Raw genomic sequence first — 14,161 nt, 5'->3', positions numbered from 1 at the left:
TTGTGATATTATCCTGACAAGGGAGCTCTCTAAGACTAAAGAGTAATAATTTTCAGTGGGATCCAGCTCATTTGAAATGAGCAATGTGTGGATTTCCTTTAATTTCATAAAATTTGAACTCTTTATCTAATCTCAATGACACATCATTATTATTATTATTATTTTAAATGAACACATCATTCTTTCAACAATTTTTAATTTTTTCGTCTAAACCACAGTTAACTTACCGTTAACTCAACTACTGCAAGTGGCCTAGTCAGTGTCGGACCTATTAATAGGCCCGAAGGGGTCCGGACCCCCCCCCCCCCCCCTCCCCCAGATTTTTTGGTATACTTCAATTTTAGTTACTTATTAATATTAAAAATAGGCTTAATTTAAGTATTAGATCCCCCAAAAACTTCTATAACCAATCAATTTGAATAATAAATTAATTATATTAAGAAACATAATTATTAAATTGATTGGTCATTATGTCTGAATAAGTAAAGTAATTGATTTGTTTTATTTGAAAAATAGTAAGTAATTAATCTATCAAGAAAACTTAAAGTAATTGATGAATAAGCTATTACTTTCTTCACATGAACATTTGTAATCTTTATACGAGTTTAGGAGATGTATAAAATAGAATCTTGCTTGATTTGAAGATGAACATTTTCTATAAGGGAAATATACAAAACATTAATTTTTTGCAAAATTTAATATTATATACTAATATAGTCTGGAACACCCCCCCCCCCCCCCCGGATGTCAAATCCTGGTTCCGCCCCTGGGCCTAGTGGTTTTTACCTAGTTGGGTGTGCTCCCTAACCTAGGTTTGAACCCCGAAGATGTCAAAGTGGTCAGGCACTGTGCTGCAATGCACAGTTGGAGCATTTCACATGCGCTGAAGGGATTTATCTTGGGCCTAGAAAACCGTTGGGTTCCCCTTGACAAATAAAATAAAAAAACTTACCGTTAACTCTAGACAAAAAAAAATTAGGGATTTGGCGTGGAGTTGTTGCGTGTTCTTTCTCTGTGTTTCTGGCCATGGCAACTCATTCATGGTTGCAGAGAAGAAGAAAAAAATATAAAAAGCTGACTTTCAGTGAATAGCGGCAATGAATATGCCAAATGAATTATAAACATAACCCTGGAAGTTGTGTTAATTGGAAAATTCATCAAGAAGCAATACTGTATCGGGAAAAACTCAAATTCACCAAGAATGGGTTCGTAATTCCATGACTAATATAAGTTAAGTACAATTCCTCCTATGATCTGATAGAAATTCCCAATGCTTTCCCAAGTTTCAATCTTGAATGCTAGCTAATAATTGTCCTTTGTTGTTACACAAGTTTTTTTTCTTCTTCTTAAATTCATGACATTGGCTAATGGATCACAGAACAATTCTTGAATATATAATTCTAGCATTGGAACAAACCAAAGGGTAAACGCAACTGAGATAATGAACAATTGAATGGTAAATCAATAACAGCACAATTTGTTTATTCTTTTCTTCAACTATGGATAAGTTGCCATGGAAGCTCAGAGAAAGCAAACGCAGCAACTCAAATCCCTAATTTTTTTTTATCTAGAGTTAACGGCAAGTTTATTGTGGTTTAGACGAAAAACTAAAAATTAATGGAAGAGTGATGTGTCAATTGTCATGACCGATAATTCCTAGCGATATAAGAGTCTATGTACCCAATGATATGGGACAACTCTTTCAGCCCTCTTCCTATGTGGGCTAGCTCAATCTAAGTGAGCATGGAAACTTACAGCAGGATATGGAATAACAAGGTGCAAGATAGAAATGAGCGATGTATTGTATTGCTCTCAAGAGATTCTACAAGTATTGAGATGGTTTGGTTGAGAAATGATGCATCACTAATTATCCTAGACAACTAAAATGATAGAATTATCATATGGAAATGTTAACTAAAGCATCTCCACTGTGTCAGACCAGTCAGTGTACAGAACTTTACCACTGTGTGGTGCCAGAAACATGCCACTGGTGTACAGAAGAAACAAAGCTAGCGCAGAGTGGACCACGGTAAAGTGATTTCACAATCATCCATATATAGCTCCTAACTAGTTTCGAACATATTCCATTCTATAAAACATGTCAATCCACATGAGAGTTTTCAGAAGAATGAATTTTATCAGAGCATTACACCAAGCACTTGTTTATCGGTAAGGGAATGGGACAAGTCAGAAGCCAAGTGACTGGTATACCAGAATGAGAATTTTATTAGTACAGGTATGTATCAAGGAAGGAATGCATAATAGAGGTATATTCATTTAATGAAAATTTTATGGAAGAAGATGGTTTAATGGGAAGAATTATATGTTTAACAAATTCCATAAACACTAGATTCACTGCATTTCGTTACAGTTACTACAAATACCTGAATTTAGTTTCATCAGTTGTTACAACACCAGGCAACAAACTAGCCTAAACAGAAAAGGATTTAGCCTCCATCAGCTCCGGGTCAAGTCCACCTTGCATTGGTAAAAATTACAGTTGTAGGCGTGTTACGTACGTACCTTTGTACTAAGATTTACATCTTAATGACTTCAACTCTGCATTTCATTGGTAAAGATGATTCATTTCATGCCACATAAATTGTAAATTGGAGATTAGCAGCTTAGGGTGAAGAACCAAGTCAATCACCCAATAACCTGCATTTTCTGGTAGATTCATAGCATCATTTAGAAACATGTATGAAGATAATTGTATAAGTTTGTTTTAATAGTATAGTAAGCTTCTATCTCTAAGCCTAAAAGAACAAAAGCTGTCAAGGAAATTGCAACCATGCAGTCAAAATAATCAATTCCTGAAGAAGTACTTTTTATGCTTGCAAACGGAACAAAAAGAAAACATATACAGAGGATAGCGGGGTAGTGAGATGAATTTATCATAGTCCAACTTATTAAGGAAATACTATATAGTTCAGGAATTGCTATAATCGATCAGGGTCCATTGATTTAGATGAGAAAGCCTCCTAGGCCACCAAAGATGAGATGACATTGTTATTATCTAGTGAAATATATGTGAAAGCACCCCAAACTTGATTTCTCATCGGTGCTCAACAGTAATAACTCAATACAAGGGTAAAAAAAGAACATGTTTTAAAACAGGCATGCTACATAGTTCAAATTTCTTGACCACATATTGAAATTATAATTGCTAATTGAAATGAATCATGATCACTTAACTCAAATGTGTATTGCTAATTGTTTGTTTCTGTATGATCTGATATTTTCAGTTAACAGTTTTATATTAAGGTAAGAAGAGCCTCCCTCCTCTGTAGCTTTCTTGGCCATCAGTCTCTCTCTCTTCTTTCTTCTCCTTCTTTATTCCCTTCTGTGATCATCACTCTCTCTATAGCCTCCTTAAACTGGCTACTCTTCACTGACACCACAGACCCTTCTTGTTTCCCCAATGGAATGACCACTGCGGCCCCAACTCTCACACCAATCTTCAAGACTTGCACTATGAACTACTCATTGTAGAACTGCTCAGCAAACCTAGGCCATGTAATCATTGGGATCCCAGGGCATATGGCTTCCAATATCGAATTCCAACCACAATGTGTTAAAAATCCACCAACTGCAGGATGTGACAATATCAATACTTGTGGTGCCCAACCATGGATTAAAAGGCCTCTACCTTTAATCCTGTCCTCAAATCCATCTTCCAACAACCATTTTCCCCATTCTACTGTTTTGTTCCCGCTGATCACCCAAATGAAAGGCCGGTTTGATGCTTCTAAGCCTAATCCAAGCTCTACCAACTGAGGAGTTGCAATACGGCCAAGGCTTCCAAGACATGCATAAACAACTGAGTCCTCAGGCCATGAATCAAGCCATCTCAAGCACTGGTTTTGATCAATGCAGTCCTTGTTGCCTCTTTGAGCTTTTTCCAAGTTTGTATTGTTGGAAAGTGACACTGGACCAATACTCCACACGTTACTTTCTATACTCTTTGACATACTCTGTTTCCAACTGCTCAAAGCTATTCACAACAACTCCACATGATCCTTTTGTAGCTTCCTCTACTTTTCTGTGGAAATCTCTGAAGTCAACTTTAGCAGGATTCAAGTGCGCCGGTAATTGGGCTAAAGTAAGCTCAATCTCATCAGGTAAACCAGGCACCAGAAATGGTTCTGATCCTGAAACACTCTCTAGAACCTTGGATGTTTCTATATTATGGTTAGACAAGAGTAAAACAACTAGTCCCACCAAACCAATACCTTTGTATCCCAAACTTTTGAGCAATCTCACCTGTCCATGGAAGATGTTTATCTGAGATTATGCAGCTCGGCATAGGTTTTAGTGTCTCAAGTAAGTTCTACTGGTTGCTGCAGCCTGATAACTGCATCAAAGAAATTCCGAAACAAGTTTCTTGCAGGGACTGATTCCATTGTTTCACATCCCTCTGGCAAACCATACTCAGCAAGTGGCAAACTGAACTGGACCAGATGAAGGGAGAGACCGGAATCAATGCCACGGTCAATGATCGGTTTGATTCCAATGGCATTGAGGGGTGTGGTGATAATTGTGACCACCAGACCATGCTGTGCCAAAAGCTTAGCCATGTCTGCCATTGGTATAAGGTGGCCTGGAGACGTTAGTGGTATCAAAACAAAGTGAAGCTGATCATGGGATTCTGAAGCCATTGCACTTGCAATAGAGAGATTGAGATTACTAAACCAGAGGTGTCTGAAATCTGGTTGAAGAAATTATTCGACTTTTGTGAAATTTAAAACTGGGAGATCTGTTTGGAGGCAGAGAGAAAAGTTCATGATTAACCTTGCTTGCTTATATAGAGGTAGGGTTTACTAATTTAATATAATTACAAGCTGCCTCTATAATTATGCAGGAATAACCACACTAATAAAAATAGGACAACATTGACTTGGAATACTAATACTGTTGTTTTTTTTTTTTTTACACGCAAAGTTTCAAATCTAGTAATGTGAGAGCAAACATAAGCATGTGTCCTTTTGAACTATTTAGTGATTGTTTTTGGATGCATTAGTACATGTCCCGCATTCTAAAAGATGCTGTCAGAAAATAATTTGTAGAGACTAGTAGATAAGCCGGATTGCTGCCAAAACTCTTGCATCAATATGAGAGGTTTTTTTGGCTTTATCCTGCATGCAACACTATATATACTCTGGGATAGGATAAAGAAACTCATGTATATACTAATGCTGAGTTGCTGACAAGGTCACTCTCTAAGACTCTAACAGTGCATTACTGGTGTATGTAATAGCATACCTAATGTCACCAGACGACTCTTTCAGCCCTTGCCTGTGCATCCTTAGCCATGAACGTGGCCTTGCTGAACCAAGTGAACACTATACCGATCGTAAGCTTACCGGCAAGAAAATGGGACGAGTCAGCAGTCAAGTGGATGGTAGTTAGTAGTTAGGGATGTCATAAAACCCTAGAGAATGAGAATTTTAATAGTACGAAGCATGTATCAAGGAGTGCATTGTGATGGAGGTATATTCATCGGAACCAAATTCCATAAACACTAGAATCACTGCATTTCGTTACAATTTCTACAAATACCTGAATTTGGCTTCATCAGTTATTACAACACTTGCAAAAACTAACACAGAAAATAATTTAGCCTCAGCAAATGGCTGGTTCAAATACGCCTTGCATTGGGAAAAGTTACAGTTATAGGCATAATCATTACCTCTGTCCTAAGATTTACATCTTGCTGGCTTCAACTCTGCATTGCATTGGTAAAGATGCTTCATTTGATGCCACTTATTGTGAATTGGAGATTTGAACAGCAAGCTTAGGGTGAAGAACCAAGACGGTCACCCTATATATGACAGCTTTTTCTGCTGGAATTACAGCACCATAAAAACACCTGTACGAAGATAATTCTTTAAGTTTGTTTTAACACATGAGTAAATAAACACTAAGCGCTTGCCATTTCATAATTAAGGAACTGCAAAACCAAGAAAATCCATGCTCCTCTAAATAACAATTTTAAGGAAATTGAAAAGGCAAGGAGTTGATAGTAAGTCGATCAATTTGTATATACAGTGGCTCACTGAATAATTAAATAGTTTAAAGCCAACAAGCCATTTAAGTTCTGTAAACAAATGATGAAGAACATGGATGAGAGCAAGACTGAATCCTGTTCTAGTGAAACAAACAAGAGAATACAATATAATCAAATACCAAATGTATTGTCACATGTGAGAAATAAACAAAGAAAACCATTGTTTGACACTCATTTTCTCCTTAGCTCCTCTCTATGCAATTTCCTTGTTGCAGAATATCTTGGATTAGCAGTGCAATGTCAAGGTGTGAAGAACCTCCTTTTTCTACCGCTCTCTTTGCCATCTCAGCAAGCTCCCTGGCTCTTCCTTTTCTCCCTTTGCTATCTTCTCCATTCATCAACTCCTCTATCGCATTCTTCACATTTTCCTTTCTCACCAACACCCTATTCTTCTTCTCCTCCCTCAATGTTATTGGATCATCCCCTCCAACCTTCACAGAAATGTTTAGAATCTGTCCAATTAATTTCTCATTGAGAAATTGGTCTCCAAACAGTGGCAATGTGATCATAGGCAACCCAGCACATACACCTTCTAATATGGAATTCCAGCCACAATGTGTTAGGAACCCACCAACTGAAGGGTGTGATAGTATCAGTGTTTGCGGTGCCCAACCCCGAATCAAAAGGCTCCTTTCTTTGGTCCTTTCCTCAAATCCATTTTCTTTCAACAACTTTTCCATAGGCTCTGATTGAACACCACCCCTTACAACCCACACAAAAGGTCTGTTCGATGCCTCTAATCCCAGTCCAAGTTCTATCAGTTGCTCATCTGTGAGATTGCATAAACTTCCAAGGCAAGCATATAGTACAGTACTTGGTCCCCAGGAATCAAGCCACTTCAAGCACTGGTTTTCATCAATTGTGGTCTTGTTACCCCTTTGTGCCATATCTAAATCGTCTTTGTTGCACAGTGAAACCGGACCAATACACCATACTTTATCCTTTCTTGCCTTCTTGTATCCTTTAGCATATGCCGGCTCCAACTCTTCAAATGTATTCATAATTACCCCATATGTCTCCCTCTCAGCTGCTGAAGTTTTTTCAAAAAGATCTGTCAACACTGGTGTCATATTTTGTGGCAGCTGAGCTTTTGTTATCTCAACCCGATCAGGGAAGTCAGGCACAACAAAGTACTCGAATGGAGAGGTTATTTTCTCAAAAACCCTGGATATGAGCATATTATGAATGCATAGAAGACAAATGCAACTGGTTCCAATGAAAGATATTCTTGGAATGTGAAACTTTCGAGCTACGTTGATTGTCCATGGCAAACACATGTCTGAGATTATGCAATTTGGCCTGGGGGTTAGCTCTAGAAACAATTCCTCCAGCGGCTGCTGTAGCCCCTCGGTTGCATTAAAGAAACTCAACCCCAGTTCTTGTGAAGGTAGCATGTCAATGTTCTCACACCCATCAGGCAACCCTGCTTTTCTGGTTGGAAATTGCAGTTGGATTAACCGGATTTGGAGCCCGGATTCTATGGCCCGAGTAAGTGCTGGCTGATAACGGGCTGCGTTAAGCGGTGTGGTGACTATGGTGACAATCATGCCTTGTTGTGCCAATAGTCTACCAATGTCAAACATAGGGATCATGTGGCCTTGAGCCATGAAAGGAAACAATACGAAGTGAAGCTGATGATGCTTTTGAGAAGCCATGGAAAGGATATGGATCGGATGAACAATTATCACCTATGAATTGGGAATTGGAAACAGCAAGAGCACTCCACAGAAAACTGTTGGGGTTGAGCTTTGACTCACCTCCTTTGATCCATGCTTGCTGCCTTGTTATGCAACTGTTCTTCACAACTTCGATCAGGTACGTTGTCTTGATCAGTTTCTTAGATCAATTTGATGATCTTCATCTCCTGCACTCAATCACACACACACACACACTAATATATATTTGATACAGAGGTGATTGTATATTCACAAAGATACAAGAGGATGATTTGATGGAAGGATCGATCTTCAGCTTTCTTATGTAGCTCAGAATCACACTTCTCATATATTGGTTAGATTAGAAGTGTTTGTCCTATTAGATACCCCCACAAGACAGAAAGTCAAGAAACACTTAAAAGTTTGAAAAGTTTTAACAACTTATTTAACCTGAGTTAAACTACCTAGCATAATGTTAAAGAGAGAACTAAGCATTAACTTTAACACTCCCCTCTTAATACTTCTCGACTAGTCCTCTGAAATACTCGAACTTGTCTTTTGGCATTGCCTTGGTGAAATATCAACTACTTGATCTTCTGTCCTGCAATATACCACATCAATTTCATCGTCTTCAACAACATTTCTAATGAAGTGATGCTTGTGAGCTATGTGCTTGGTTCCGTACAAACACCAAACAACAACTGTGTACTAATAAACTAATATAATAGCAGATAAGTACATGCTGCACAGCCCACTGCTAAGTTTCCTAGCTAGCTCTCATTTCATTATCCATCAGTTACACCTGAATATATCTGAGCTTCTAACAATTAATTAAGTTTACTATTATGTTTTGTTTCTTTGGCTATCAATCAAATCCACACATTTAAACATGATTTCACACACAGTATTCCCTATCACTATGATGCTTATAAAAACAGTAAAAGGATAGAATTTGATAGGTTTTGAACAAACCTAAACGACTAAGCCTCCTTGATTGATCATGCATATACATTCTACTATTCTAGTCTGGCAAGTTATATATGATGCCCAACTGGATACTCAAATTATAAATGCTCAAATCTATACCATAAAGCCTAAAAAAAAAAAAACAACATTATACACGACTTATTATTACTCAGACTTTTCTTCCAAACCTCATGTTATAGTTGCAGGCATACATTCCCTGATTCACACCAATTGGCAGCACTTCTGTGACAATATATTTAAGTTTTTCCTGCAATTAGTATAGAATATAGATCGAAGAAACTGAAATACCTAGCCCCTTTGTTATGTGATCCTGCTTCCGATATTTTAGTTTCAAACTTTCAGGTCATTATGTAATTGATTTGGAACCCTAGTTCACTGCCAGGCCACCACCTATGGTGGGTCGACATTATCAAGGGGGGACCCGAAAGCATGTTGAAAGCTTTGGCCACAAGAAAAAATGACATAAAAGAGCCTCGGTAATTCTTTTTTTTTTTTTTTTTTTTTGAAGGATTTGATTTTATTAGATATCAAAGCCATGAATAAACAGGCCAGAGTCTAACATAACTTACATAAGAAGAGCCGGAACAAACCAGATGTCCTATCTAAGTCACACCTAAACTCATTAAAGTCTAAATGGTTGCTCACTGAAACAGCAAGCCAACAAACTAAGCAAGAATAAACTCACTTCCTAAGGCAAAATCATTCATTTAGTCTAATCTGCCAGCACTCAATTGTGGTACACATATCAACTAGAAACATCCTAGAGAAGCATATAGAAATCACTCCCACTTGAGAAGGCTTGAAGTTCAGAATGTCTTGAAATTTTTGATATCTTAAGCAAGTACCTGCTCTTTCCCCTTAGGGTTAGAGCTTGTAATTACCTCAGACTCATCAGCAGCCAACAACCTCGGCATCAGGTTGGTCTTCTTGCTCTTCGTCTGGTCAGATTCTCCATCTTTCTTTGCATTCTTCCCTTTTCCTGCTGTCCCATATGGTAGTTTGTTGACACTGCCAATTGGGAGTCCCCTCTTCCTCTTAGGCTGTTCGATAGTATTGGAAGGTCCCTCTAGTAATCCCATGTTCACTGCATCCAGATTGTTCTTTCCAATGGCAAGACTCAAACAGAGTTTTTTAGGAAAGATTGTTACCTCATCATCTTCCCGAATCCTACGTAGTCCGATGATTGGGTTCTCATTGAGTCTTGGTTCAGGCAGTTCCCGAATCTGTACATGTCGCTTGTGTCGTCGCATGTTCATCATCAATTGAGGAATAAGAGCTTCTGGTATACTCATTGGCACCTGAGCTTTGAATATTAGGGTTTGGTTATTGATCACCACCCTAGTAGAATGAGGGTTCGGTACAGGTTGTTCCCGCATGATAGCTAATGCCGTGGGTGGTGCTACTGCCCCCATCGGTGTATCATTGTCTTCAACTAGTTCCGGCCCGGAGCAGGGGAGGCCAACATAAGTAACCAATCCACAAGTGTCGCAGCGACCGAAAATCTTGTCATACCTGAACTGCACTATGAACTGGACTTCATCTTCTACCCAGAATCAACGTCGGAACAATAGAGGTTTCACATAGTCGATCTCAACCCGAATACGCATGACTATATTCCTGAATGCCGGACGATTGATTTCCTTGAGATCGCCAATCGTGCTGCCAATGAGGCGCATAATACGCTCCGATCTGAATGCCGGTGGTATTCCTTGTAGCGTCATCCAGTACGATGACTTCGTGAGGGGTACATCCACCGCCGAGCTGACACCGTCATACGATGAAAAGGCTATCGGAGCTCTGTTATAGCCCCATGGTCCGCCTTTCTAGACACGATCAACATCAGATGGGTCTGTGAAGGAGAGCAAAACTCTGTCATCTTCTCCGACTTCCTCCACCCGGAGGCTGCCATTAATCCTCCCTGCAGCTCGAAACATGCCCAGGAACGATCTACTAGAGTATTCCCTCGCCGTAAGGAGCTTGCCAATCATGAACGCTTCAGGTTGTCTCAATCCCTTGGATGGGCGCAGATCCACCGGTTTCTTCCCGTCAGCCAGGGCTAGGGAGGAGGCCAGGCGGGCTGCCATTGCATCGATCGTTGTCATTGACGTGACAAAGAGAATAAGCTACGCAGGAGGCTAAAAAACCCTAACCCTAGGTTAAAGAGAGCGGCTGCGACTATATTGTATTATTGTTGTAAGAGCCTCGGTAATTCGGTATCAAAAGAGGCTGAAATAATTCCTGAATGAAATAGTTCTAATATAAGAAAACGGGGTTTTGACTTTTGACCATTTACTCTAATTCTAGGGACTTTTTTTTCCCTTACGCAATTCACTTATTTTTTTTTTTCCCACTTACCCATAAAGACTATAATAAGGTCTTCCCTAATATCCAATTAAGTGTTTTTTTTTTCTTCTTTTTTGTTTGTTTTTGAGACTATTTCGCCCTCACCCATTTGTTACATAGAAAGAGAGAGAGAGAGAACCCATGGGAGACTTCGCCGGAGTCTGGTCACCAGCCGTTGGAATAGGGTCGCTGCCCCCCCCCCCCCCCCCCCAAAAAAAAAAAGGGTCATTGCCCAAAAGCACCAAAATGAGCCAAACTTTTCCCACTTACCCCAGCAACAGATTTTTGTTCCCACATACACAATTTCACACCAAATAACCATTTTGCCCTCAATCCAATTAAACAATTACTTCAACTGCCACACACTCTCTCTCCCTCTCTCTCTCCACAGACGCCAGCGACAACTCAAACTGATACCTCCGAGCCCGGGTTGCTCCACGACGGCGTCTCCGATGTTGGACGGTACCAAAATGGCCTGAAAATTACTGCATAACCTGGAAGCAATTCTCGAGTCGCTCCAGGCCTCGTCAACTACTCTCTTGGCCTCTGCTCCGATCGTTTTGCAGAACCACCAGCTGCTCCGATCTTTTTGCAAAACAACCAGGCTCCGATCGGCCTCGTCGAAGACGCAGAACCACCAACCGCCATCGTTTTGCAGAACCCGATCCGGCGGAGTATCAACACACCTCGATCTCCGGCGGAATATCAACACACCTCGATCTCTCTCCTCTCTCTCTGTCACCGCCATGGTCGAAGGCATTCAAGTGTGGTTTTCCGATGACAAGTTGTTCACCGAGCACTAGGCTGTAGAATCAACGGCACAGACATCATCTACGACCCCAGCCTCGCCAGAAGTAGTCGGGTCTGCAACCGGAGAAGGGAGAAGAGGACTTGGGTGCCCAGATCATTTTCTGGGTGCCCAAATTAGTTTTTTTTTTTAAGTAATTTGGCAGAAGGAAAGGAAAAAAAAAAATTTAATGTCTATTGGAGGGCAATAGACGTTTTGAATTGATATAATCTCTTCATTTTTTTTCTTTAATCAAAGTTTTATTCCGGCGATCGAAAGTTATATTGGGGGGCAATAGACGTCTATTAGGGGGCAATACAAGGCTGATAGTCGTCTATTGGGGGATAATAGACGTCTATTGGGGGCTATAAACGTTTTGAATTGATGTAATCTCCTTGTTTTTTTCCTATAATCAAAGTTTTATTTGTCTAAATTTAAAGAGATTAGTTCTCATTCTAGCAACTGAAAGTCTTATTGGGGGCAATAGACGTCTATTGGGGGCAATACATGGCTGATAGTCGTCTATTGGGAGGGCAATACATGGTTAATAGACGTCTATTGGGAGGCAATACATGGTTGATAGTCGTCTATTGGGGGGGCAATACATGGCTGATAGTCGTCTATTGGGGGCAAAAAAACTTTCCGGTGGGTAGTAGCCGGTGATCGGAATCCGGCAGCCGGTGACCGGATTCCGGCGAAAATTGGCCAGATTCCGGCGACGGCTCACCGGATTCCGGCGAAGTTGGCCGGAATCCGGCTACCGGTGATCGGACTCCGGCGAAGTCCCCTATGGTTTCTCTCTCTTCCATTCTCTCTCTCTCTCTCTAAGTAACAAAGGTGAGGGTAAAATGGTATTAAAAAAATAATAAAAACAAAAAAAAAATCTTAATGGGGTATTAGGGAAGACCTCCTTAGAGTGTTTGGGGTAAGGGGGAATTAAAAAAACTTAGTGGGGTAAGTGGGAAAAAAATCTCTAAAAATGGTGTAAATGGACAAAAACCCAAAAAAAAAAAACTTTTATTACCCCAATAGACCTTTTTTTTTGGGGGGGGGGGGGGCAATAAAAGTTTATGAAACTTGCCGGAGGTCCTCAAAAAGGTCTTCAGAGATCTCATAGGGGGCTAGAGAAGTTTATTGCCCCCCAATAAACCTTTCAGTTGCTGGAATGAGAATTAATCTCCCTACAATTAGATAAATAACATTTTGAAAAGGAAAAAACTAGGAGATTACATCAATTCAATATAATTATTTCCTTCCAAAAGACCTTTATTGCCCCCCAATAAACTATCAAATTGTGTGGGAACTTTCTTTAGGAACCCTAAAGCATATGCCCAAATTTGTTTTATCACACACATACGACATTGCAGAAACTGAAAGCACTCAACAATGATTGATAAATAGTATTTGTTTTGTAACCCTAGATTTACTTTATCATGTTATCAGAGCAGGTTATCCTACGTGTGCATGCCTTACGACCACACAAGCTCCACATCACCCAATATATATTGTCCACGTGTATGACTTGAAAATTCGCCACACATGCAGGGGCATGTTGAGAGTATCAATCTCACATGGGAAAATGGAGACCTTGCCTATAGATTTATAAGGGTTTGGGCCACTTCATCCATTGCCAATTGGTTTTAAATGTGAACCCCATATTACTTTATCAGCTTATTTCCTCAACAGATGACGATGTCTGCCCACCCATTAAGACACATATATCTTCTTCAATGTCCACCGAAGGAGTACATATATCATTTGGTCCTTTGTATTAAGATTTGAGAGCTTCTACTTTGTATTTGAACAAAATATAATCGAAACCACAACTTGTATTATTTGATTAATTTGCAGTAGCAAATGAAGCATGAACAGATGAACAAAAACTCAGCAAAAGTTTCTACTTGAGTTTTAGAACTTGGTCTCTACTTTTACATCAACTATCTTATCCCTTATATAGGATACAAAATTAACCTATAAAAAAATCTAAAATGGAGGCTGAATCAACTAGATTAAAGGTACATTAGAATATTAGATACAAAATATCGAGCTAAGTTGAGTAGAGCAAACAGTCGAGCAAGTGGCTGAAACTATCTCCCCGCAGCTAAGTGTTCTGCAATGAACTCACTTGATTTTAGCAAACTCTGCGTAAGTTTTCCTAACTGTACCGGGAAAGCATTAATTCCAACACCTTCTCACTCTCCCTAATAGTCTTATTTCAAATTTCCAATTTCTTTGCACTTTCTCTTTACATAATCATTATAAGGCTAGGTTTTTGTATCAGGAGAGTCCACTGGAATCTTCCTCATAAGATCAAAATACTTG

At 39.6% G+C, this 14,161-nt stretch overlaps 1 protein-coding gene and 1 pseudogene across 1 annotated transcript; both read right to left on the bottom strand.

Moving 5' to 3' along the window:
• Positions 1–3,121: 3,121 nt before the first annotated feature.
• LOC112194197 lies at positions 3,122–4,290 on the bottom strand (annotated as a pseudogene).
• A 1,726-nt stretch (positions 4,291–6,016) lies between these two features.
• Positions 6,017–8,124, bottom strand: LOC112191305 (UDP-glycosyltransferase 73C6). The gene has a single exon (XM_024330625.2). It carries the CDS (start codon positions 7,720–7,722, stop codon positions 6,250–6,252), a length of 1,473 nt encoding a protein of 490 aa, XP_024186393.1. The 5' UTR covers positions 7,723–8,124; the 3' UTR covers positions 6,017–6,249.
• Positions 8,125–14,161: the final 6,037 nt, after the last annotated feature.

Source organism: Rosa chinensis, chromosome 3 (genome assembly GCF_002994745.2).
Source record: "Rosa chinensis cultivar Old Blush chromosome 3, RchiOBHm-V2, whole genome shotgun sequence".
NCBI lineage: Eukaryota > Viridiplantae > Streptophyta > Magnoliopsida > Rosales > Rosaceae > Rosa > Rosa chinensis.
Note: the sequence above shows the minus strand (reverse complement) of the source record. Positions and strands in the feature narration are given on the sequence as shown.

Bases quoted from the DNA above. Each gene is read 5' to 3' on its own strand.
- LOC112191305 (XM_024330625.2), bottom strand. From the start codon at position 7,722: ATGGCTTCTCAAAAGCATCATCAGCTTCACTTCGTATTGTTTCCTTTC.